The sequence below is a fragment of the Spea bombifrons genome, chromosome 1 (assembly GCF_027358695.1).
Source record: "Spea bombifrons isolate aSpeBom1 chromosome 1, aSpeBom1.2.pri, whole genome shotgun sequence".
Taxonomy (NCBI): Eukaryota; Metazoa; Chordata; class Amphibia; order Anura; family Pelobatidae; genus Spea; species Spea bombifrons.
Window position 1 is genome coordinate 57550777 of NC_071087.1, and position 27811 is coordinate 57578587.

The following is a 27811-nucleotide window of genomic DNA, read 5'->3' on the forward strand; positions in this document are numbered from 1 at the left end:
TCGCTTCAATAGTAAACTTTGCTGTTCCTGCACTGTCAGGCTGTGGAGTGGATCGGAGGAGCCACAGATGACAAGGTTGGCACCTGGGAGCCTACAGAGCGACAGCTTGGCTGAGCCATGGAGGACTTTAAGACATTGGCTTACACCAGCTTCACTATATGGCTCGCTGCGATCGTCGTGCTAATATTGTTGCCTTCGATGTTCGGATTTTCCTTGGGGATCTCAGAACTGTACATGAAGGTTCTAGTTAAAGTTCTAGAGGTAAGAGCGGCATGTTCTAATGGTGGGGGTTCCTGCTTATTAATGGAGGTGACAATGATCCACACCCTACAGCGATCAGCCAAAGTATTGGAGCATTGTGATTGAAATATGCACTAATCGATTTTGTCTCTCCGCTCTTCACTTCATTTTACCTATTATGTTGTTCTATAGATAATAAATATATATATTATTCCATTATAATATATACACTCTGTTTTAACATGGGCACTATCACTGTTTTAATGGTGTTCATCATTATGAAGCCTATGTTTAATAAAACGTAAGTTGCTGAGAGCGTCAGTGGTTGCCCTAATCTTAAATTGGTTACACCGGCTACTTAATTACTAACTAGTGGATGGGCTATAATCAGTGTGATTTTTGATCAAGTGGTTGCTATAGTGATTGCACAGCTTTGCACTACAAATTCCTTTTATAGTTTTATAGTGTTTTTTCAACTAAATGCAATTCGCCTCAAGTCACTGAGACTTGAAAGAGTTAAAGTAGGACCAGGGACTTTTTTTACATTGTCGCTTGATTCACAAAACGTTGTGTTTGTTGAAATGAATCCATTAATATGTCTGGGTTTCTGTGCGTGTCTAATTGTGTGGGGGCAGTAAATGTATTCTGTAAGATAGAACATATAATAAATCTACCACAATGATGTAGATGCTTTGTATTGTTATATTGTCCAGCATCAGTATATTATCAGTTTTTTTAACTCTGTATCATACATGAAAGCAACTTTGCATTATTTGATATATTCAGGGGTGTTTCGAGGTTCATATGAGACCTGGGGTTGAACCTATGACCAGTAGGTTAAATGGTTTTATCACATAGTCCTTACGTACTTTTTCACAGCCCTGTATTTGCCCCCCTTTCCAATTTCTTGTATTTTTGCTTATTTGTCACATTTAAATTAAGATCATCATTTAAGATCATCCAACTAATTTTAATATAAGACAATGCGTAAACGCAAAATGTAACTTTTAAATAATATTTTCATTTATTGAAAGTAAACAGTTAATCAAAAACCTATATCACCCGTGTGAAAAAGTAGTTTGCCCCTCAAACTAATAACTGGTTGTGCCACCCTTGGTGGCTATAACTGCAATCAAACTTTAGTGATTACTGGCAATGGGTTTTTTGCATCGCTGTGGAGCAATTTTGGCCCACTCTTCTTGAATTTTAATTCAGCCACTTTGGAGGGTTTTCAAGCATTAATGGCTTTTTTTCTTTTTGGTCATGCCATATCATCTTAATCATATTCAAGTCAGGACTTTGGCTAGGCTATACCTTTTTTTTTTTTCCCCCATTTGAGCCATTTATAGGTGGAGTTGCTTGTGTGCTTCAGCGTAACCCAACTGCGCTTCAGCTTTGGTCACAATTTGGTGGTCGGACATTCTTCTTCAGGATTTTCTGGTACAGAGCAGAATTCCCGGTTCCATCAACCTTAAATAAAGCAACCGAGACCTGCAGTTCTTCACATGTTAATCGCTTTTTAATTCTCTTGTTGCCTCCGGGATGAGTTGTCTATGCGCTCTTGGAGGAATTTTGGTAGGCCGACCACTCTTGAGAAGGTTCACCTCTGTTCCCAGTTTTCTTCATTCATAGATAAACTTTAACGTTAATTCTTTGGAGTCCCTGAGCCTTAAAAGAGTAAGCCTTTCCAGACTGACAGATGCCAGTGACTTTGTCACCTTTAGATTACACCATCATGTGCTGCTTTTTGAGACCTTTTAGCCTACTTGATATTTAGGTTCAACAGTTGAGTTCAAGAGTTGGTAGCAATCATGCAATTTTGTGTTTACTCTGGTTATCTTTTGTCTAATATTGACATTAGTTGGCTCTGAAACACTTTGATTGTGATAAATATGCAAAAATATAAGAAATCGGGAAGGGGGCAATTACTTTTTCACAATACTGTACTACATTCACAATTATTACACATATCATAAACACACAAATTCCTCTCTTTACCTAATGGAATTGGTTTTCAAACTGGGCTTGTGATACATATTAGCTAGCGATCGGGTTCTGGTTGGAAAAAAAATCACATGCTACTGATCCTGGGACAAATTATTATTTGCAGATGACATCAAATAAACTAGTGGATTAGATCTAAATGTTTAGATCTAGTTTTGGTCCCGCTCCAGGTACCACTCTAGTATTATTAGTATTGTTAATTGTTCATATAGCACCAGAAAAGGACACAGAGGCTCATCTCACATTTGCCCAAAAACATCTTAACGACCCCCAAGAACTTTGGACTGATGAGTCAAAAATTTAACTTTTTGGAAAACATGGGTCCTGCTACATCTGCTTAAAGCTAACACATCATTCCGTAATAAGAACATCATACCAACAGTCAAACACCGTTCAGGACCTGTGTGACTTTCCATAATTGATGGAATCATGCGGTATACCAGAAAATTCTGAAGGAGAATGTCCGACCATCAATTTGTGACCAGAGCTGAAGCACAGTTGGGTTACTCTACCTCTAAATGGCTCAAAAGAAAAAAAAAAATTGACATTTTGAAGTGGTATAGTCAAAGTCTTCCACAGCGATGTTAAAAACTCATTGCTGGTTTCTTCAGGTGTATTCAGTGATCCTAAGCCTCACTGGTGTGCCTTTTATGCAAGAACATTTATTGTTGGATTATGGCAGCATAAATCTTTATTAGCACACATTTCAATACTTGTATGTAATCTAAGAAATTTCATGAATAAAAATTTTTACAAAAAGGCAGTAATCTCAGAATCTGTGTTCAGACCTTCTGGTAGAGTCTTCATGTCAAAAATCGATATTTCAAATGTACATAATTTTCTACGCCCATCACCTCTCTTACGCCCTGGTAAGATTTTTATTAATAACCATAAGGCTAGATTTCCACTTGGTTTTTTTATGCTAAAAACGCCCATAAAAACGCCAATAGCGCCACCTGGCGTTTTTTTAGTGAAAAACGGCTGCAGCCAGATGTTAGCTGTTCTTCAATAGGAAATCGCACAATGCCATATCCACTTGGCGTTTTTCTGTTTGGCGTTTTTTCAGTCCTCTTTGGCGTTTTTCTGCTTTTTTGGGCTCTGTGGCAGTTTTTCAAAATTGCAGCATGTTGACACTCTGGCGTTTTTTGCAAGGAAATCTTGGCGTTTTTCTCCAATAGAAGTCTATGGGAGAGAAAAAACGCCATGAAAAAGCCATGTGGGTTTATTGCCTTGGCGTTTTTTATGGCGTTTTTTCCACAGTTACAATGCAGAGGATGGACCCAGTATCTGTGTGTCCTACGAGAAATAGGCTGAAAACAAACAGTTTCACACAAAACAAAGTCCTGGACTGGTTCATATTGAATTTTACACCATTTGGAACAAACATGCCATTACAAACAAACATACGCGACCGGATCCTGCGTGCCAAAAGCAACAGCAAACAATTTGCACCATCATTTGGGGCCAATCTTCCCAGAGGAGCAGACGTTCGAAATAAAGCATGCCTTACAAACCACAGAAAAGAGACAAAAGGGTCTACCAAGTAAATGACATCAGGAGAGGGCAGATACTTGCCATTTATCCTAATCCCTTTTAGCTGGGTGAAACTTCTAACTTGTAAAGGCTGGAAAAACTGCCTAAGGTCAAAAAAAGCAATTTCTACAGAAAGGCTAAAACGCCAGAAAAAACTCCAGAAAAAACGCCAAAACGCAGGTAAATGCAGTGGCAGTTTTCTTGGCAGTTTTCCTGGCGTTTTTCATCAAGAAAAAAACGCCGGACAAAAACCAAAGTGGAAACCTAGCCTAAAAGTAGAAAATCTAGCTTTGGGGCAAATTTGGAAGTGTCAGCATGCTTATCTGATTTATGTTCAATGAGATTTAAATGCTCAAAATTTTTTTCTCATAGAGGTCTATATATTAACTATAGCACCCACCAATATTTGATGAAATGTTTTATAATATAAGTTCTGCCTCTAACTATACAGATGAATTCAGTTTGTTTTCTAATTTGGTATTTGACAGGCCTTACACCCACTGCGGATGGAAACCCAGTGGTTTCTGACTTAACCATGAGATAATGTTTTTTCAGAGTGGAATCCTTTAATGTGCTAGGAGCTAAAATACTTTTAATATTAAGTGCCATTTTAAATATCACCTTTGGTTTTTTGAGTAGTATCGTTCCTAGAATGAGGTCTTGTTCAAGTACTCTGCAATGTTTTATCACTTTTTTTAAAATCCTTGCTTGTATTTCTTGCTTATCCAGTTCTTCTTCTATTATGCTGTTTTTCTATAAATCTGTTTCTAAGCACCACCTTCTATCATAGTCAGCTACAGTCTATACTTTCCAAAAGGTATGTCGTTAAGCCATTGATTGTGATGGCAACTATACCGGCTGATGTCATTTCTAGCATTGACAAAAACCTGTTTTTTTTTGTTTTTTTTTTGTCCAATTAAACTCCATTTTTCTACAACCCTGGAGATTACCATTGTTATTAGTCGAGATATTTTAGGGGACTTTCTCTGCACAATCTCCACAATATAGTGATTCTTTATGTAAAAAGCGTTGTATTGTTTACCCCAGACTGTATAAGGAGTCTGGATGTTTTGTCTACAGTAGTAGATAACAGGGATAGAACACATACAAATGACGAATATGTAGCTACTTGAGAACATTCTATTTCTAGTATAAAAATGGTGGAAGTTCCCCTTCATTATAGTGTATGCTTGAGAATACTAAATGATTAATGGAGCACTCCAACTCTATTTTGATGAAAAATGCATATGGGAGTCCTTTTTGCATGGACTCCAATATATTTTACTGCATGCAAATCGGTGCATACATTCCTTGCTTTCTGGGTCTTCTGTCTCGTTTAACCCCTGACTGCTTCTACTCAAAGCAGCAACCATACAGAAGCCCATTTTCCCAACACCATGAAAGTAGCAGTGTCTAATTCTGTTTATGTTAGGTGAGCATGTTAGGATCTCATCACATCACGTATAGTCAGTCTATGCGCATGATCTAACTGATGCGATGACAGTGCAGGATGTAATGGAATAACTTGGTTTAATGGCCAATGATATCAGCTTCAATTAATATGCTGAGCGAGGAATGCCACAAGAATTCTTCCTAGACGGGTAGCTTCTGGAGGTGTTATGATTGTATTTCATATAGCTAGAACTGGATAGCTCTATTTACTGGCAGCGGTGTGAATGGAGGTTGTTGACGATAGGAATCCATAAGAGTTTCAGTGGAAGTGCTTTTGTCAATCTAGTTAAAAAGAGACTATTTTGTGATTTGGAATATGAGTATCAATCTGTCATTTCAATGCTTAGAAATAGAGAGAAAGCATTGCACTTATGTCTTGCTTACCCATTGTACAGCAATGTGGAATGTGATGACTATATAAATCAACAAATAATAATTACTAAAAAAGAATTTCATTGTGGCCACTGAATGTTGCCTTTTGGTGGAAATAACTTTTTTTCTAGCTGAATGGGTTAGGACACTTACTTACCAAGTATCTATTTTTAATCTGTTAATCACATTGTATAGCCAAGTATCCATTTTTTGATCAGTAATAACTTTACAAAATGTCCCTCTAGTTCTTGCAAATGAAAATCTTCAGCCAGCTTTTTGTTATCAAGCGTTGGATGCCATAAAACTCTTATGCAGCACTCTCTGTTACTATGTAGAGTGATGTTTTATCATTCAGGGTTTTCATATAGCTAAGTAAAATGAATTGCACCTATTAACAAATATATATATCACTGGCCACTTTATTAGGTACACCTATTCAATTGCTTGTTAACACAAATAGATAGGGTTTACAGAGAATGGTCCGAAAAAGAGAAAATATCCAGTGAGGGGCAGTTGTGTGGACGAAAATGCCTTGTTGATGTCAGAAGAGAATGGGCAGACTGATTCGAGATGACAGAATAGTACTCAAGTAACCACTCGTTACAACCAAGGTATGCAGAATACCATCTCTGAATGCACAACACGTCGAACCTTGAATCGGATGGGCTACAGCAGCAGAAGACCACACCGGGTACAACTCCTGTCCACTAAGAACAGGAAACTGAGGCTACAATTCACACAGGTTCGCTAAAACTGGACAATGGAAGACTGAAAGTACATTGCCTGGTCTGATGAGTCTCGATTCCAGCTGCGACATTCAAATGGCAGGGTCAGACTTTGGCGTAAACAACATGAAAGCATGGATCCATCCTGCCTTGTATCAACGGTTCAGGCGTGGTGGTATAATGGTGTGGGGGACATTTTCTTTGCACACTTTGGGCCCCTTAATACCAACTGAGCATCATTTAAATGTGACAGATTTGGTCAGTATTGTTGCTGACCATGTGCATACCTTTATGACCACAGTGTCACAAAGCTCACATTATCTCAAACTGGTTTCCTGAACATGAAAGTGAGTTCACTGTACCCCAATGGTCTCCACAGTCACCAGATCTCAATCCAATAGAGCACCTTTGGGATGTGGTGAAACGGGAGATTTGTATCATGGATGTGCAGCCAACAAATTTGGAACAGCAACTGCGTGATGCCATCATGTCCATATGGACCAAAATCTCTAAGGAATGTTTCCAGCACATTGTAGAAAGTATGCCACAAAGAATGAAGGCAGTTATGAAGGCAAAAGGGAGTCCAACCCGGTACTAGCTAGTGAGTGTGTGTATATGTATATAGATATATATAACGGAGCTACTTGGATGGAATATGCAGTGTCTGTAATTCCTGCAACTGCATTTCAAGTCATCCTATAGCTTTTGTTTGTTGATTCAGACCAAGCCATTCTACTGCTTACCACAACTAGTTTTAGTAACTGAGTTCAAATGAGTTGAAACATTTCAACTTGCGTGCTATAGGAGACTACAACCAAGAGTTTCTTCAAATAAGAAATATTGAGGAAGACCCGCACAATGAATACTTAGCTTTTTCTTTCCATTCCCCCCCCCCCATCCCTAAAGCTAAATACAATAAAAATGTGCTCTATATATGTCTTACATGCCTTATGGAAAATCTTCCCCTTCTAAATTTAGTCAGCACAAAAGATAACATAAAAATTATACTCTTCTGATCCAGAAGAACAATAGATGTCTTTCAAATTATACTGCACAATGCATCCTGTCAAACTCTTTAAACATACCTTGTAAGTTAAGCCCAAACCTAATATGACCTTTTAGTTTTCCACCAAACAACATTGTCTGTATTGTTTAGAATAGAAAGCAATGTTTGTAATGAAATACCAAATCGTCTTGCAGCGCATCGGTTAGACAACATGCACAATGCATTTCAGAATTTGGCAGGATTGATTGCACGGTACAGTGTACTAATATGACTATATAGCTTCTTTTTACCATGGCAACACTGATCAGAAATAGCCATTAGAAATTAAATAACTATATATTGAACAATTTCTAAATCTTTTTTTTTTTTTTTAAATAAAAATTTCAATATTTGAGTGCTCCATGCTTTTATTTTTAGTCACACATATTAAAAAATGTTTTGATACCTGTATGAAAAAAAATTATTTTCTCCTTTTTAGTGCACTTAGATAAGTGGGTTAAAAAAAAAAAATCTCAATTATTTTTTCTGTACTTTTTTTTTTAATTTAACTTGTATGATAAAATTACATTATGTTTTCAATTTTTGGCTTAAAATATGATGAAAATATTGCTACCTTCATCAGTTTTGAAAAATGTAAATTCCAAACACATTCAACGTTCGAAAAAAAAAATAAAAAATAAAAAAAATAAAATTCATTTGCAGCCAACTTCATTGTTTACAAATTCCATATATAAAAATCAAATGTAATTTTATTAATATTTTCTAATTTTTTTTAAAGCTGCAAATAATTGAACCTTGCATTGCCATTGTACAAAATTTCAAAACTAGGATTACAAAATGAAGTTAAACAAAAGTATGTAATAATAATAATAATAAATTTTAAAAAACCCTCCAAATTTTATCTGAACTGCAATTTCGTCATTAAACTAAATTTGATGTCCAAAAACAAATTTGCCAAAAATGAAATTGTCTGAATTAATTCTAAACACCATGCACAAGTCTAGTGGCCATACAAATAACAACTGAAAGGGGGGAGCGCATGCTAGAATCAATACAGCTTAGGCACCTTCCGGCTTCCATGTTCAGGTGCCCTCTATATCTGAAGACCTCGATATGTCTTGTGTTGTGTCATAGACAGCTTGCCCACCTCTAATATATAGTAATATTTATTAAAAAAAAAAAAAAAAAAAAAACTGGGAATCAACAGCAACTATGATCAAAATAATACGAAATAAGTTATAATTTACTTAGCTAGATCATATATTATGAGGGGAAAAAAAACTTTGAAAAAATCTCTCTCTGCAATCTAATCATTGCTTAATATAACATGTAATAATACATTTATATTGTTTCTTCACCCGAATGAGTGTTTCAATAAAGTGAGTGAGACGAGGCTCAGTGTCATTTAGAATGGGGTGAAACAAAGAGTGAGTGGGAGGTTAGGGCTGTGGGAAAGGAGCTGATGGAAGATGATAATGGAATTGTGGAAATAAATGTGTGTATCCATCTTTCTTTAATCTTCTTCTTTTTTTTTTTCTAGTGGGCAACTTTACGAATTCAGAAAGGGTTTGATGATCTGAAAAAGCGTCGTGTTACTCCTTCCAATGGTAAGATGTAAACAAAATGAAAATAATAAATAGAAACTCCATTGAATAGCTACTGTTTTCTATTTCACACAACGGTACCACATCAAAGTATTGTTTTCCTTATTGCCTGAATAAATAAATGAGATAATTACAAACGGCAAGATGGCTGGTAAGAGTAAGCTGAAAACGTCTAGTCAGCCCTGAGATTTTTTTTTACTGTGCGTCTGTTCTTCTGCATTTCGGGCCATATTCGGAGCTCTGCATGTGGAGAATACACTGTGGAAACAATCTGATTACTCCGACTGACTGTTCCACATTTATAACTTTTCATTCGAATTGATGCTTGTTCATTTTACTGGCTGGGGGTTTTCTATACAAAGAGACAAAAAAGGTCAATGTTTTTTCCTTTCCTGGGAAGGAAGTAACACCATATGTGAGATATGGTGGGCCTTTGAGTCGTATGGAGATTCCTGATTATCTGTGGTCCCTGAATTCTGATGTTTCCTAAGTAGCTTTAATTTGAAAAAAAGTTGTTTCTTTACTGTTTGGTATCACAGAAGCCTTAAGGTTCTTTCTCAGAGATATGGAAAGTCAGGTTTCCTTTGCATTCTGGCCATGAAGTGGAAAGACATTTAGAGATGTAGTTAGGGGCACCTTAAAATGCATCTGCTGGCATATTTGTAGTTATCAAGGCTAAAGTCCTTCAAGTAGACAGGAGGAGACTGACAAGGGGGCAATGTCTATTTTAGACCACTTCCTGAAGTATGTTTGTTTTGTATGTTTCACTTGAAATGTCAAGATACAGCCACTGGAGTTTCTAAAATGAGAATGAGTTTAGGAATAATTTGATCTTTATTAGCAGCTTTGTTGATCTTCTGTGGTCTTTCAATGATATTTTTCTTGGGGATTGTGTGTTGAACTGGTCCACATTTTCACTTAAATACATTGGTCTACTTAGTGGGCCTTGCCCCTTTGCTAAATGCCATACCTCCACAAAAAGCACTGAGGAAAAATAATTATTGAATTCAGGTGTTTCAATCAGACCCTACAAAATTTATGTGGGAATTTTTTGGCCATTCATCCAGTAGAGCATTTGTAAGGTCAGGCACTGATGTTGGACGAGAAGGCCTTCTAGTCCGATCTCCATTCCAGTTCATCCCAAAGGTATTCGATGGGGTTGCGGTCAAGACTCTGTCCTGGCTAGTCACATTCTTCCACACTAAACTCATCCAACCATGTCTTTATGGACCTTGCTTTGTGCACTGGGGCACAGTCCTGCCGAAATAGAAAAGGGCCTCCCACAAAATTGGAAGCATAGCAGTTAGACATTTAGTATTTTTGTATTTTCCTATATTGTGAATATGAGTATAAGGCAAAGTTTGCCCCCAATATATATGTAGCACTGACTTCACTGAAACCTTTCAAATCCAACCCTTACTGGCAGCTGCCGACCGCACTAACACACGAGCGGTGGCCGATGCGTTAAGTATCAGTAGAGGGAGAAAGGATATTGTACTAAAGCTATATTGATTTGTGCAGTTATACAACTATCATCTAAATATCAAATCAAGATTTGCGCCCGTTGAATGATTATTTGGGCAGGACCAAATGTTTTGCTTATTGCCCCCAAAAACCTAGAGCCACCCCGGATGATGATATATATTTGCCTTGTTAAGTGTGTGGGTCAAAGTTCAGAAATCCCATCAGGGCCCATGGGTTGAGACATTCCATGCAATATTTACACTGTAGGCAATGCTGATTAGATAATGTTTAGTCTGCACATACCATGAAGTGACTCAATTATAACCTTTAGGAGTAGGTTTCTCCTGGAACGCCGAACAATTGTATAAATGTACTGAATTAAAGTTTTTTCATAGTTTTTTTTTTGACACAGTAAAGCAATCAATGTTTTTAAGACTGAACATTGTCTGATATGCCAATAAAAAGTGTTTTAAGGGACGAACCATGCCAGCTCCATCCAGACCATTGGCACATAGGCGAGCTGAACAAAGTAATGTGCATCAACTTGAAAAGGGTGGAATTGGGATACTCTGCAGAGTTTGACATTAAAACACACTGTAAAGTATGGGGATTTAGCGCCCGCACTCCAGTTTTTAGAAATCATTCTTATGAGTAGGTCCTGGGCTAAAAAAATCAAATAATGTCCTTTCTTCTACATGGTCACTCTGGTTGTCCTCTATCCTCTAATTATAGTTATATCACCTGTTATTTTGTATGTATATATAAAATAAAAACAGTGTGAAAACGGTTTAACCTGTTAGGTTGCATACAAATAATTCTACATCTCTTCCACCGTTACCTTGTATACCTCAGAAGGTGTGACGCATACACTCTTTCCCCAGGACACCCAAGGGCCCACACGTTTTTAAGGAAAATAATCAGTTAGGCTCCTAGATTTTAAACGGCCAACCCTTTTTCCTTCTGATAGTGTAAAATATCTGCTGCAAAGTATGGTGACAGTAATTATTGTGTGTTGGAACGTGTGACAGGGAGATAAAGATATTATAGAGGGAACAAAGGACAGGTTATGTAATGTTACCAGTCAAAGTGGGTAAACATTTACCTCTCTGCAAGACTTGCAAGAACTCGAGTGTCCAGCATTCACTTGCAGAATAAGACTGTGTTTTTACTAAACTTGTATATTCAGCATATTTGTAACCTAAACGGTTGAGAGTACGCAGTCCTGCACCTTTTTTTTCATATATGTATTTTTTATGCCTTACCTTAGAAAATTGTTAATCTTTTGAAGTCTTATGTCATAAATTGGAAATGGAAAAGGGAAGACGTTACATATGATATTATGTGTAAAAGTGCTATATCTATATGGTGTATAGTAGAGCTATCTGTCTTACTTGGCCCTTCTATAAATCCATACGTATTTCTTGCCCATTTGTCAAAAGATATGATGATTACACAAGCAGCTTCAACATTGTTGTATATGGCTCCCTGAAAATTTTGCCCTCCTGAAAGCCGGACCTGGCCTTTTATGAACACTCACTTAGGCAAAGAGATAATCATGTTATATTGCCAAAAATTGCACTTAATTACATAATGGTTACTTTTACTGCATAAAAAAATGGAGAAAACCCTACTGCAAAGTCTTATTTATTTCCCCTCTTTCCATACACAGTTCTCTGTTTTGCTCCCACTGAGGCTGAAATGTTAATTTCTACCTCCCGTAGTTATGTTGCAAGTGTATTACTTGGCACCCAGCATCACGTATTTATAGAAGATGATTTTATCTTTAGTGTATTGCACACACCATGTGGATATTGTTACAGGGGGATAGCGTTAAAACAGCTAGTGGAGTTTGCTGTTATGTTGCAGTAAATGGACTTATCCAGGTCCAGCAGGGTGCAGCCCCTGTAACTGCTCTGTTCTGTACTGAAGCCTACACATACATTTGTGTGCATAATAGATGGGATGGTGGGTTAGCAATGAATGTAAGAACTCTGAGTGTAATAAAAAAAAAAATAGTACATGTACGGGCTCAAAATGCATTGTTTTCAATGGGTTTAGGGACCGCCCACTGTCCTTAAGGGGTTAAAATTTTGGCAGTGACCCAGGGCATTGGTTTAGACTTAAACTGATTGGCGTGCTGTGCAGCCTTTGGTACTTAAGGCAAAGTGCCAGAGCTTCTGGACTGGGAATCTAGTATGTTGGTGTCTGCCATCGTTTGCTATTCTTGAACCTTGTCCTTTAATTTGCATGCACTAAGGTTACCTTCCCCCCTGTTACAAATTAGGGAGCATGACATAAGATGTTTGTTAGTTTAAGTTGGCACTGCATAGTAAGCTAGTGTTCGCAAGCGAAAAGTAGATGCCGGTACATAAAACAAAGTGTAAGAAATTACCATAAATATATAAAATCCACTGTATGCTTCTAAAGGGAAGGTCATACAGAGTTGTGTTTTTTGCATATAAGTGAACAGAACATAACAAGTTTAAATTTACAGTGACAAAAGATGAGGAGGGCACAGCTCAAACACAGTTCAAATGAGGTGAGGAGACACTGAAAGTGCGATCAGTGAAGGTGGCATGATAACCTAGCAAAGAAAAGTGTTATGGAGACCAAGATTGTAAAGAGTTTGAAGAAGAAAATCAACCAAAAAGTCTAGAAGAATTAACAAAGACTAACAACCCTTGGATTTAGCAGAGAGCAAATGGCTGGTCACTTTAGTAAGAGCTTTCTCAGTCAAGAATAGAATCTAGATTGAAGAGAATCAAGTAGAGAGTTGGAATCAAAGAAGTTAGCTTGCTATATTCAAGCTGTTTAAGAAGTTTGGAGCCATGATAGAAGTTGGGAGATACCGAGCATTATGTTGGCTTTAATGAAACGCATTAGTAAAATGGTATAATCCTTCACAGCTCTCCTCTCTTTATCCAATCAGGATTTGAGAATAGCTGCTGGGAAGCTTCCACACAACAAAAGCCAGAAATTATTCAGAACTGTAATCTGTTGGGCCTTCGTATTATATGGGGAAGTTGAAGAGTTAAAAATGACAACTGTCCCTTTAAGTAGACCTCAGTGATAATTCTGAAAGTCCCATCTAGGCAGGTTTTTTTTTCTTTTTAATAAACTTTTCTGAATCCAAATACAAAGTAGTTGATGCCAATAAAAAAAAAAAAGATACTTGTTATTTGAAACTGTTAAAGGGACACTCCAGCCAATGCCCATCATATGAAATTTAACACATATAATAGTTGACTAAACACTTATTAGTGTGGTGCCATCCTTGCAAATGCATGGACGGATGCTGCCGTGTGTCATACTCACCGCCAGTCACCGCCAGTCAGCTCCAGCAATCATATGTTGAAAGCTCTTCTACTGATTTTAATGGGAGTGCTTTCCTGCCACTGATTAGCTACATCAAGCAGCCAATCAATGTTGTAAAACATCTGACATTGGAGGAGAATGGAGGTCTTTAGCTCTGAAGCCGCAGCTTCTCCTTAAAGTAAGTGGTTTATTTTTTTAATTAATGTACAATGTACTTTAATATGCATTGTTTTCTGTGGAGGCTGTCAGGGACCTTATACCATCTCTTTAAAGAAACTAAAGTGATTTGATTTTTTTCCATTCTGTCAAGGTATAATCCAACGAGATGAATCACCAATGGAGACAGAGATTGTAGGCCTTAGGCAGAGTCGAAGCCAGTGCTTGCAACAAGGAGATTTTGAGATGTCCGATGTGTTCTATTTCTCCAAGAAAGGGTTTGAAGCTATTGTTGAAGATGAGGTCACTCAACGCTTTTCATCTGAAGAGTTGATATCATGGAATCTACTCACTAGGACTAACTACAACTTCCAGTACGTCAGCTGGAGGGTCACACTGATCTGGGCTGTGGGAATATTTGTGCGATACTGCATTCTTCTTCCCCTCCGGTAAGACTACTGAATACTACTAAATTGCCATGGTTATACCAGCTATGCCATTTATTCATACATTTGTTTTTTACATTTCTGTCTCACTTTCCACTGTCCTACCTGCTTCTACTGAAGCGGTGAGCTGACCAAATTTGACCTGACGTCTAGGTTTTTTTTTCGTTTTGTTTTTTACGAACAATACAGATTTTTTATTTTCTGTAATGCAAATATCATTAAGTCTGCATTCGTAATAAAAAGATTTGAAGTGGCCGTATCAATCTACCCTTTTCTTTTTAGTAGCATTCTTCTTCAATTTAAACCTGTATTCCGAGGAATAATAGCAACACTGAAGTCACATCTGTTTGTGTGCAGTAAATTATGTGTTAACAGGTTAACAAGTCATACACCTGCTTGATTATGTGTTGCAGTGTTACCTTGGCTACTATTGGCATCAGCTGGCTGGTGATAGGAGCTACTCTGGTTGGACAGCTGCCAAACAGCAGGTAAAAAGATTCAGAAGAGACACCCTGGAGTCACATGGCTATGGTAAACTTTGAAGCCAGGTGCACATATTTTAGGAGTCTGCATGATAGCCCCCCATCCTCGCACATAATTTTTTGATTGGATCATTACTCTCAAGCAAGTTAGGTGCAGTAATGTCCGTAAATTGTGGTTCTGGTGTATTGTCAAGCACACTTATTTACCAATATTATTGATGTACTGTTCATTCAGACTCGTTCAGGTCAGACTGTTTATTCTGGCACTGTAAGGGTTAAGAGTAGTAATCTAATATGTCACTTTTGGAACAGATGGCAACACAACCATGCTCGGTGGATATGTGTCTTGGCATTATGGCCCAGTTCTCTTTTTTTATTCTTTATTTTATTTTATAATTTAATAAAAATATTTTACAAATGATGAAATAGACAGTTTCCATAGGACAGGATTAATGATAATGTGATAGTAAGATTTACTTGTAAACATTGATTATATGGAAACTGTCTATTTCATAATTTGTAAAATATTTTTATTAAATTATAATATAAAATAGACAGTTTCCATATAATCAATGTTTACAAGTAAATCTTAATATCACATTATCATTAATCCTGTCCTATGGAAACTGCTAATTATTTCCCCAGGATAGTCTTAAGAAACAATACACATATAATTAACATATACATTCATACTACACTCAATTATGTTTTTGCTACTGTTTAATGAAGGCTAGGTGGAGTCATAATTAGATGTATATATATTTTCCTATATATTTTGTCCAAGGGGTGGCCAAGTTCCTTTATCATCAAACCTGAGAAATTTCCAGGGTGGGCTTCAGGAAGGTGCTGTGCTCACTGCACGCAAGCTCAGGACAAGCCCCAGACAGTGTTTAGCGGGAAAGGAGGGGGAAGAATCTAGGAGTGACCAAACACCTCTCCTCCATTCAGAAGAAGAAGAAGGAGATGAGGACTTCACTGTGTCCTAGTAGACACCTAAAATGATCAGAGGGAAATCCTCTTATTTCTGTGGGGTCAAGGTTTTCTGCAGTTTTGTACCAATTGCACTTAGTTTGGTAGAGATTAACTTCCTAGATAAGCATGATTTCTTAATTTGTCTACAATGTTATTGATAACAGATGATGACCAACCTATGTCCTAGTAGAAGAGGGTTCTTCAAACTTTGCTACAATGAATCCATTATGTCCTAGTAGGGCTTGAATTTGGGGTCAGCACTGGATTGCAAGATATTTGACTCTGCCCTCACTGTACTGAGCAGTGCACTTTACAGGAGCGTTTGACACTGTAATTGTGTAACGTGTTTTAGACTCGTATTGCTGGACCACTTGGGTTAAAGTTACCCACGCTCCCCTGTATGCACACAAATAGAGAAAAATGTTTGAAGAACACTGCACTAGACTAGCTTGTACTGTAATGTTATAGTGGTGGTTGCCACCCTCGATTCTTCAGTGTTTTCAAATGTATTGATTTTCTTCTAGGGCTTTTTTTTTTTAACAATCTGTTTCTCTCACAGTGTGAAAAGCTGGCTTAGTGAAAAGGTTCACCTGGTTTGTTGCCGGATTTGTGCACGCGCTCTCTCCAGTGCTATCCGGTACCATAACAAGTGAGTGAGCACAGCCTCTTCCAGTTATTTATTGCTTGGCTCCATTACTGAACACTTCAATTCTCTAAGCTGCCATACTAAATTTAGATTGAAATCCTTATTAAGCGGTGCTGGTTATAGTGGACTTGAGTGAAATTTACATAGACCAAAGTCAGCTTGCATATTGCAAGTATACTCCTGAAAGACCAGAATATTTAAGTCTCTGTCTAAGCCACCTAGCCAATGCAAACAACTGTAATTTTGTTATTTACATAAATTATACAAAATCTCTTGGCGCTCGATTGTTGGGGAATCTTATACCACACCTCACACCACACCTGAAACCTTAATAAACATTGGCATGCAGAAGACTATAAATCTAGGGCAAGAACAGTTGCGGGTTTCCTTTTGTTTGTACCATTTAACTATGTTTTTGTTTATAAAAAAAAAAACTGATTAAATAACTTCTCAGGTGGCCCGGGGTTACCTTGTATTTTTTACTTAAATGCCTTATTTAATGCTAAATGTTCTGAGAGCCAATAATATTCATCAGCATTAAGTAAACAAACATAAGACCATTACTCTCCACCGTCGTGCTGTGGAAGTTTTTTTTTTTTGTTGTGGTTTTTTTTTACCATCTACTCTTTCTTTTGCTTCAAATGCTTTTGAAGTACCCTCAGGACAAATCAAAAGAGAAATAGTGGAGAAATGCTGTTCTGTAGAATCTATTTAACTAACAATGTCACTTTTACTACTGGGATGAGCCAGTGTGGGTTTGAGTCGAATGCCTATTTAGACCCAGCTTCTCAGCAGGGGAGAGGTGTGAGCAGAAAGCATGGAATTAGTTAAACCTTTCTACACCATCACTATGTTGTAGCGCGGTTCCTGAAGTACATGTTCATGAGGTAGGCCATCCCGGCTCATGCTCTTCAAAAGCTGACTTGCCCACCTCTACTTGTAGTTATACATAGCTCTTTTGTGCAATATTTCTCTCCTTTTTCCCCCCCCACAGAGAAAACAGACCAAAAAAAGGAGGGATCTGTGTTGCGAACCATACCTCTCCTATAGATATCATCATTCTGGCCAATGATGGTTGCTATGCTATGGTAAGTAGAGCCCTCATGCCGTGCTGTTTGTATTACCATATGTGATCTCTGCAGTTCATGTGGATTAATCCCACCTAAAAATGATCAGAGGGAAGTCTTTGACTTCCATTGGGTGAAGGTTCTCTGCAGTTTGCGCCAACTGCACACAGTGTGGTAGAGATTAACTTCCTAGATAAGCATAATCTCTGATTTTTGTCAATACTAGCTTTTCCTTTAATATGTGCCACTTACTGCAAATGGCCTGTACGTACAATATATTGTTCTAACGGGAGAACTGTGCCTTCATTTTGCTCTTCAGAATACAGAAATACGTGTGCTGAAAACATGCCTGTTGTTTTGTTTTCATTTGATAATTTGAGGTCTTTGAATGGCCTCTTAGGGTTGAGCTAACTGGGCACTGGAAGTGGCATGTGGGGAAACCGTTTATTATTGCTGATATCAGGGTGAGGTCTCCAATAAGAGTTGAGGAAAGATTTAATTTTGTTATTGCTAATGCATATATAGACCATATGATTCGTTATTATCTTGAATCATTATGAGGCACTTTTGTTATTCAAAGTTGAGTACATTTGTGTCACATTTACACTGAAATAAGAATATTGGTTCATTGAGAAACACTGCTCATTCACTCAGCTGGTGGCAGCCTACTGACTTGGCAGCACTGGTTCATAATACCCGTGCATGCTGCCAGACGTTGGCACTGCACATTCCCACGCAGTCAAGGCACGTGGGATTAGAAGCTGGAACATTCGTTAGATTGTGGAATATCATATCCATAATCCATCACACAATGCATTTTTATTTAGTATGATTGGGATATAACTTTAGATAGAATTGGATATTAGCTTGCAAAAAATGCCCCCCCCCCATCTTTGTTTAACAATGGCTATAATTATTTAAGTACTCTAAGTATCAGAGTTTGGATAATGCACTTGTCTTGGATTAAACTGCAGCATATTGTTGAAGGTGTGTGCTTATGCTGAATATTACAGGTCGGGCAGGTTCATGGAGGACTCATGGGAGTTATCCAACGAGCAATGGTCAGGGCTTGCCCACATGTGTGGTTTGAGCGTTCTGAGATGAAAGACCGCCACCTAGTGGCAAAAAGGTAGATAAAACTTTTTCATTTTTTTTTCTGTTCTCTTTCAGTTCAAATATTTATTTTACAATAACACCTAAATGAAATTATAAATTTGGTGGAACCACAGTTCAGGCATTATTATTTCAAGATGTTCTTACTTGTATCATTAAATTATCCATTTGATCCAATTATCCATCTTATCCATTTCCTTTCCTTTGTAGTATGTATGTAAACTGTGCATGGAGTTTAACTAATGTGTTGTCTTGCCCTTTAAACAGGCTTAGAGAGCATGTATTTGACAAAACAAAGCTGCCCATTCTGATTTTCCCAGAAGGTAAGAATATTTGTTTGCGTGTAATTTATTTTTAAAGGGGGTGTGTAAGTAATGTAGCAAGGTGCATTATTTTCCAGCTGGAAATCAATGGGAGTGCTTTGCACGCATGCACACATAGGTCTGAACAGACCCCTAACTACAGTGTTCGTAGAGCCAGCAAGGTGTGTATATTACATGCATGGTGATGTTTGACCAAAGACATTTCCTGCACGAAAAATAATTAGGGGAAGGGAAAGGAGCGAAGACATGGGGGGGCATTTCCAAGGGGGACATCACGAAAATGTAAAGGGAACCTGCAGTTACCATAAGTGTGCAATTTTCATGATCCAAATCCTGGGTTTTTCAGTACCACAACAGATGTGGAGCCACTTTCCAAATTTTAATCATCTTTATTAGTGCCATATACTTAGCAGAGTTAGTAAAAATAAACAAAAAAAGTGGAGTAGCTTATGGGATCATTGCACTAATGCTGCTTACCGTTAATAATGTGCAAATAAAATGCTTCAGGTTACTATGATCTAAATGCCAGTTTCCTATTTACAGGAACTTGTATCAATAACACATCTGTGATGATGTTCAAAAAGGGCAGTTTTGAAATCGGAGGGACCATATATCCAGTGGCAATTAAGGTAAAATATAATATATAATATACGTTTTGTAGTTTTGGAAAATAGTATTGAAACATTTTATGACTGATTCGTTAAATAGTACCGTATTTGCTCGATTATAAGACGACCCCGATTATAAGACGACCCCCAAAATCAAAATATTAATTTAGGAAAAAAACAAAAAGCCTGAATATAAGACGACCCTATAGGAAAAAAAGTTTTACCAGTAAATATTAATTCATGTAAATATATTTTTTAAATTTCCTTTTATTTGCCAACCTGCCCCCCCAGTTATGCCACTCTGCCCCCAGAAATGCTTTATACCCCCCCTATTTGCCACTCTGCCCCATGATATGCCTTATACCCCTATATGCCACTCTGGCATATAGGGGGTTAAAAGGCATATCATGGGGCTGAGTGGCATATAGGGGGTTAAAATGCATTTCTGGAGGTATATATGCATATCATGGGGCTGAGTGGCATATAGGGGGTTAAAATGCATTTCTGGAGGTCCAGAAATGCATTTTAACCCCCTATATGCCACTCAGCCCCATGATATGCCTTTTAACCCAGCATGTACTGGCTGCCTTGGCTTGATAGGAGTGTGATTGCTGCTAACAGCAATCACACTCCTAACAAGCCAAGGCAGCCAGTACATGCTGGAACCTGGGGATGATAGTAGTGGGATTACAGCCTCCCTATGCCATGCTACAACCCCCACCCCCCTTACACATCCATGCTATCACACACAAACACACATTCACAAACATTTAAATACTCATTCATTCCATTAATCACACATACTTCACACATTAATCACACATACTTACCCAAAAACCCTCCCCCACCCCCTTACCTGAACTGCAGATCTCTCACTCGAAGACTTCTGCAGGGGACCGGCTGTACCAGCAACTTCTCTGGCCCCGCCCCCAGAGGAGGGAGGGGGAGATAGAGTTCTGTGAGGAAGCTACAAGCTTCCTGTCCTCCTGCTTCTAACGGAAGAGACGCTGCTCGCGACCGGTAAGCAGCATGGCCCCAGCCATTTTTTTGGGGTCTGATTAGAAGACGACCCCGATTATAAGACGAGGGGTATTTTTCAGAGCATTTGCTCTGGAAAAAACCTCGTCTTATAATCGAGCAAATACGGTATATGTAGACTGTTATTAGCCAAATATGTCATAGGACTCAAACAAGGAAGATGAAAGTCTTATTATTATTTAAAATTGCTCATTATTGCCTTGATTAATGTTCTTGATTGGCCACATCTTTGTTGACACCACATAGACCAGGGGTGTCCAAGTTTTTTCTGGACCACTTCATCAGAAATGTAAGTGTGCGTGGGCCGCACTCCTTTTCCACTGAGAGAAAATATGGCCTTTTAGCTTTATAATGCATATTAATACAGGGTTAATTTGGCTATAATGAAAAAAGCAGTGGACAGTTTTTTGAACAACCTTTATATGTCATTCTATCAGTACTAAATTACTTAAACAGTAAAACAAAATCAGTCCACAAGCGATTTAAAACAAGTTTAGCCAATTAAAACTGCACAAGGCTGCAGCACACTGGAGGCAGGGCCGGGTCAAGAGCATCATGGGCCTGGTGCTGAGGATTTTGGTGGCCATTTTATGGAAAAAAATAAAATAGACAGAAACTTAACTCCTGGGGATCGATGTGTACTGGATACAGATGAAATCAGTGCTTGGCAGACAATACAAGATAGAATCTTATGTGATAGGATGGCGAGTAATCAATAAACTAAAAAAGTCATCATACACGGGACACCTGAAGCCACAATTTAGTGCCACTAATCCTTTTTAATAAAATATGCAGATCGAAACAGTAAATAACACAAAACCTTTACTTTTCCTCTAACTGATTTCTGGGCCAAGAAGCGACTACAAATTCAGGAGGTCGTTTTCATTTTATTCCTACAGTAAAGTGCCAGGAACAAGATGACCAAATACACACCAGGACAGGTTCTGCCTCACAGACGCCCAAACACACACACACCAGGACCGGTTCTGCCTCACAGACGCCCAAACACACACACACACCGGGACAGGTTCTGCCTCACAGACGGCAAAACACACACACACACACACCAGGACAGACTCTGCCACACAGACGCCCACACACACCAGGACAGGCTCTGCCACGCCGACACCCAAACACACACACACACACACCAGGACAGGCTCTGCCTGTCCACCACCCAGACACACACACACCAGTACAGGCTCTGCCACACTGACACCCAGACACACACACCAAGACAGGCTAAGACAGTAGGAATGCACCAATATATCGGTGGCCGAAGCATATCGGCCAAAAATAGCATTATTGGCAAAATGCCGAAACAAAAAAAAAAACCACAGAAAATAATCATCCGCAGGGGCCCTGCTGCTTCCCTCTGTGTTGCTCAGCAGCGTCTCTTGCTCCGTCAAGGGGACACAGAAACCCAGCGTGTCACCTCACGTGACTTCGCTCCGTTCCTGTTCCCCTGGGCAGGTCAAGAGAAGTTCAAACAGAATGCGAGCAATGCAGAGGGAGACAGCGCCCCTGCGAGCGGCACTGGAAGGTCTGCAGTTCAGGTAAGGGTTGGGAAGGGTTTTGAATGAGTATAAGTGAACTGAGGGAATGTTTGTAATGAATGAATATGCATGTGATAGCATGGATGTGTAAGTAGGGGGGTAGGGCACAAGGAGGCTGTAGGTTATGTGCATGTATTGGCTGCTTGTGCATGATAGGAGTGTCATTGCTATATTATATTTATATATATATATATATATATATATATATATATATCATATCATATCATGCCCAGGCATATCCAGATTCCAGCATGTACTGGCTGACTTGGCATGATAGGAGTGTGATTGCTGTTAGTAATCATATATATTTAATATAGCAATGACACTCCTATCATGCACAAGCAGCCACAGTAGCAAAAGCTAGCAGAAATTACACTTCTATCATGTCCATTGGTAATACTTACATTTTTGTTTTTTATTTTTTCCTGCTCTCCTCTCCTTGGAACACCTTCTGTGGGCCCGCCCCCTCGAACGTCACATGTTCATAGCCGCACGACGGCTGCTATGAACTTCGCAGCCGGGCGGCCACTTTGAATGCCCACGGACCGGCAGACCACTGCGTGAGTGAGCAGGACCGGCCAGTCCGGTCTTGTTAACTCACGCGGGCCGCACCTCGAAGTCCGGCGGGCCGCATTTGGCCCGCAGGCTGCACGTTGGACGCCCCTGACATAGACATTATTCTAATGTGATGTCCATGGAATATTTTACTGTTTTCTCTAATGTTAAATAATAAATGTCTTAAGGTGAGGTGACTGAAAGGGGGAACTAGAATCTTCTCTTAGTGCTTTCAATCAAAGTTGATTAAATTACTCTAACTCAGCAGTGGTATTTGGTTTTCATCATGCACCGTCACAGGTTTATATTAATAGGGTATCTCTCCCTTTAATATAGTACGATCCTCGATTTGGCGATGCTTTTTGGAACAGCAGTAAGAACTCTATGGTGAGCTATCTTCTCAGGATGATGACAAGCTGGGCCCTCAAGTGCAAGGTTTGGTACCTGCCTCCCATGACTAGACAGGTATTGTACATTCGATATTACTGCTCAATACTTCATGGCCTTGGAGGTTATACATTTTGTATTTATCAATGTGTAGTTTTTTATTTAGATAGGTCAGTAGTCATATTTTCAAGTACGTACCTTGGTTTTAATTATATATACCTCAAACATGTGGTAAAGATTATAATCTATGTGCATCAACACAAGAAAGGTTGTGTATAACTAGATATCGGCATGGATAAAACACCACGCTTCACAATACTGATGGGTACAAAACCGGTCATTTAATTCTACTTACAAGGCCTTCTACCCAATCACACTGACCATTACCGTATTTTCCGGCGTATAAGACGACTGGGCGTATAAGACGACCCCCAACTTTTCCAGTTAAAATATAGAGTTTGGGCTATACTCGCCGTATAAGACTACCCCTCTACCCAGTATACAACAACCAGCCAATCACGGCAAGCGATGTACCTGACCGGTGATTGGCTGGTTGTTGTATACAAAGCCTGCTTGGATTGGGTGGGTCAGCTCTCCCTAACATATGCCTGTCCATACACACATGTATAGACATACACTGCCCATACACAGACATATACATACATACACTGCCCTTACACACACACACACACACACACACACACACACACACACACACACACACACACACACACACACACATATATATATATCTCTATATCTCTACATATACTAACATACGCCTGTCCATACATACACGTTTCTACACCGCCCTCACCACACACCCCTGCCTTTACACACACATCCAGTTGTGGGAGCGTGAGGTCTGTCATTTCAGACCTCTGCTTTACTGCTCCCTCATCACTACACGCCGGCAATTGATGCCGAGCGCCGGGACATGACGTCATGTGATTAGGGAGCACGGAAGCCGAGGTCTGAAGTGCCAGACCTCGAGCTCACTAATGCTGGGCTAGTTAGAGGGAGGTCGTGATCTCCCTAATGAGCCCTGCTCATCGGGCGCCCACTGATCAGGGATAGTTGGGGAGATCACGATCTTGCAGCTACCTCGGCGCGGCCCTGAAGACCGGCCCAGGGGAGGCGGCTTCTCCGCTTGCCCCTCCCCTAGAGATTCCGCTCCGGCTCGGTAAGTAAGTAAGTATACCCGACGTATAAGACGACCCCCGACTTTTGATAGATTTTCACGGGTTAAAAAGTCGTCTTATACGCCGGAAAATACGGTAACTTTTTTTTTTATTTTTTTTATTTCCTTTTAACCCTGTCTTTATTGTTACAGTAACTAAAAGGTTACATCTTGCACATCAGTCTGCCTCAATGCCAGTATCCTCAATGATCAGTTTCAGGGTAGCACAAAGCCCAATGGCTCAACTGTTCCTTTAAACATTAAAGAATGTCACCCCGTTTCCAAGAAAATTAGTCAATTAAACTCTGGTGTATATTGCACTAGCAATTTTAAACCAGATGGCATTGCAAGTTATATTAAAACAGATGCTGTTTTTCAGGAGGGAGAAGACGCTGTTCAGTTTGCCAACAGAGTCAAGTCTGCCATTGCCAAGCAGGGAGGACTAGTTGAACTTTCCTGGTAAGAGTTACACATGGTTTGTAAACCTGATGGCTTTAATTATTAATTTTTATTATTCTTTTTGTTTAAAAGTTCTGCAGGTCAGACATATCCAGTTAATTTATTGAGATTTGTTTTACTGTTACACACTTGTGACTAAAATAAGAAAACCCATACACTACGCATTGTATGTTGTAGTAGTAGAATTTCCAGCATAATGCATAAATCTAGAGGGGAAAAAAAATATTTGATTTATTGAATTTTCTTATTTATGCCACCACTGTAGTTAATTTAAGAATCAAACAGAATTTGTTAACTTGCATATGGCTCCACAAAATAATGTTATAAATTATATATAAAAAATTGTCACAATATGTATTAAACTACAATTTTCTATAGCACAATAAACTAATAAACTCCTCTGATATTACATGCATCCTGCTCCAAATATATTTTTTTGTTTTTCTGTATTACAGGGATGGAGGCCTTAAAAGAGACAGAGTCAAAGAATCATTCAAACAAGAACAGCAGAAAAACTACAGCAAGATAATTGTGGGTGATAATATCACGTTCCGTGGTACAGCCAATTGATTTGTTATTCAAGCTGTTCAAAATTGCTTGTTTTGTCATTTTTCCTGATATTTGCACAAACTGGAGGGCATATTTAGGTGACTTTCCCCACTTCACAAAGTGCTTTGGGTAAAAGTCTCAAGTCATCAGCTTTTGTATTTGATGACCCAGAATTCTATATCCTAAACCCCTGAATTCAATCAGCATGGCTAAACCATGCAGGCTGCCATGATTCTGAGTCAAATCATGGATATGTATTATTGACCGCCATAACAGTTGGGTCTTCAGTGATAAAGACAGAAAAGGAATTTGGTTTAAAAAAATGAATAAATAAAATGGTTCCCTCTATGAGTGAATGGTTATGACTAGATTACAAGTGTTAGTATTCATGATGAGATAAATGGACCTGTGATGTGAAGTTGATCTGTGTTCTGTGATCTCATTAAATACAGTTCTACATATTTCACCATGTAAATGGGACTACATGAATGTGTTTGCATCATTTCAATGTTCTGTTTTTCTACCTATAATTTCTTTGCTGTAACAAAATAATAAAAACAAAGTTTTTGTTTGTTAGATTTATAATTACTGTCATGACCACTGACACCACGGCAGAAGTTCTTCTGCCTAGAAACCTGCTACCAAAAGAGACCCTTGGCTATAGTAACCAGGACTGAGTGAGGGGGCCAGGTGTAGCGGATAATATAGGTGCAGAAGTCAGTGTAGAACAGGATCCGAAGACAAACTCAGCAATGCAGGGGTTAACATAAGCTAGTCAGGATAGCCGGGTCGGTACACAAAGAGGGTAGTCATACAAGCTGGGAATCAATCTCAGAGCGGTAACCAGATAAGACGGGCAAAGGTACAAAATCGCTAGGCAGAAGGGGAGTCCGGCAAGCAAAGGGTCAAAGTATCGGGCAACAAAATATCAGGCACGTCACCGCAGCTTCCCGCCTCCCGTCCTGCCTAGCCGGCAATGAAATACTCCTTTCATAGGAAATATAGTGACATTAAGATAAAATATAAGTTAGATTTTCAAACAGCATTTTCAATTAGTGTACTCCATTAGAACATTTCATTATATTTCATAAGAACTTTTGCTAGATCAGCAAGGATTTAAGTAATATCCAATCTTCCAGTTTATGTGGAAAAATATAAATGAGAGAGGTAAAAGTGAAGGCAATTGGAAAATCAAATGACACAACTCAGTAAAACTAGCTATTACCAAATTTAAGCCTTAGTGTGGTGAGCATACCTGGGAACTCTCTCTGCCCAGGAAAGGGCAGTGCAATATGTAAAAAGACCATGCGGTGCCCCGACTTTTTTGTTTTGTTTTGTTTTGTGGTTCTTGTCTGATACCACGATGTAGTTGGATTGATTGGCCAGTACCTGCTTGTCCACCTGGATCTGGAAGTCCCATACCCTGTGCAGATGTTCTTGTACACAATGCCAGCTACTTGGTTGTGCTGTGCTGTTCAGTGTATGCTGTTTCTGCAACCATCTCAAATATGTTAGACTGTCTCAGAAGCCTCTCTACATGGTCTGCACCTATGGTGGTATGTGACCCTTTTGGAATTACATGGATTTCTGCCTATATTGATCATTACATTTGATCTGATCTTTAAGTTACAACAATAGAGAAACATAGTCTGCTTTGGCTAATAACACAGAAGCAATTTTCCATGCCTTTATCAAACGCACCATGTAAACATTCACATTGCAGGGTGGTAACTGTATGTATGTATGTATGTATGTGAACGCTTGGATTAAATGACTGGCTGACTCCTCTGGCAGCGATAAACTCAATCAAGCATTTTTTATAGTTGTGGATCGGACCTGCACAACAGTTGAGGGATTTTGGACCATTCCTCTTCCTCAGACATGGAAAATAAAGTGTTTTATTAGATTAAGCAGACTGTGTCTTTTGTTGTGACTTAGTTTAAGATCAGCCACCTCTTCCATCCTCATTAAGGAGTGATGGAATATGACGTTATATGTCTGAAAAGTCACGCAGGGGCATCTTCATGCATCTTATGAAGGCACTACTGTCTCAGCACAGTCCTCCATGGTAAAAACGGGCTGGTTCTTCCTTGAAACCAGCCCATTGAACAGGAGGGCGGTTAGAGCAATCATTTCTCGGCCTTTGTTTTTGGGGCAGAGAGCTGCCACACTCTGGACTTGCCTCCCGAGGCGTAGTCAGCCAAGACCAGAATATGCTGATAAGGATCAGATGGGAATATCAGTTTTCAAATGTGAAGTTTTTAGGAGTGTACCCATAAGGATGTACCACTTCTCACTTACAGATGCATCGTATTCCAACTCTGTGTCATTGGTATCTGAGTCACGTGAAAAAAGGGCATATGGCTCTTCCCAAGGTAATACTTTTCAGCCTAAAAGTCTCCACTTACTAACTACTCACCCAAATTTACTAATTTCCCAGTCCTAATAAATGAGAGTGGCTATAATACTTATCATAAAAACAAATACAATATCTTAAACTTAAATCAAAATTATAATTGTATGATTATTATTGAGTAAAAACATTGTTTTATTAAATGT

General features: G+C 38.9%; 1 protein-coding gene across 1 annotated transcript; it reads left to right on the forward strand.

Moving 5' to 3' along the window:
* GPAT3 (glycerol-3-phosphate acyltransferase 3) lies at positions 1-25828 on the forward strand. Its single transcript, XM_053461716.1, has 12 exons — positions 1-261; positions 8873-8939; positions 14026-14320; positions 14731-14805; positions 16331-16420; positions 17412-17505; positions 18498-18613; positions 18865-18920; positions 19464-19549; positions 23014-23142; positions 24624-24703; positions 25159-25828. The coding sequence occupies exons 1-12, from the start codon at positions 118-120 to the stop codon at positions 25271-25273; spliced, it is 1347 nt and encodes a 448-aa protein (XP_053317691.1). The 5' UTR covers positions 1-117; the 3' UTR covers positions 25274-25828.
* The last annotated feature ends 1983 nt before the right edge of the window (positions 25829-27811 follow it).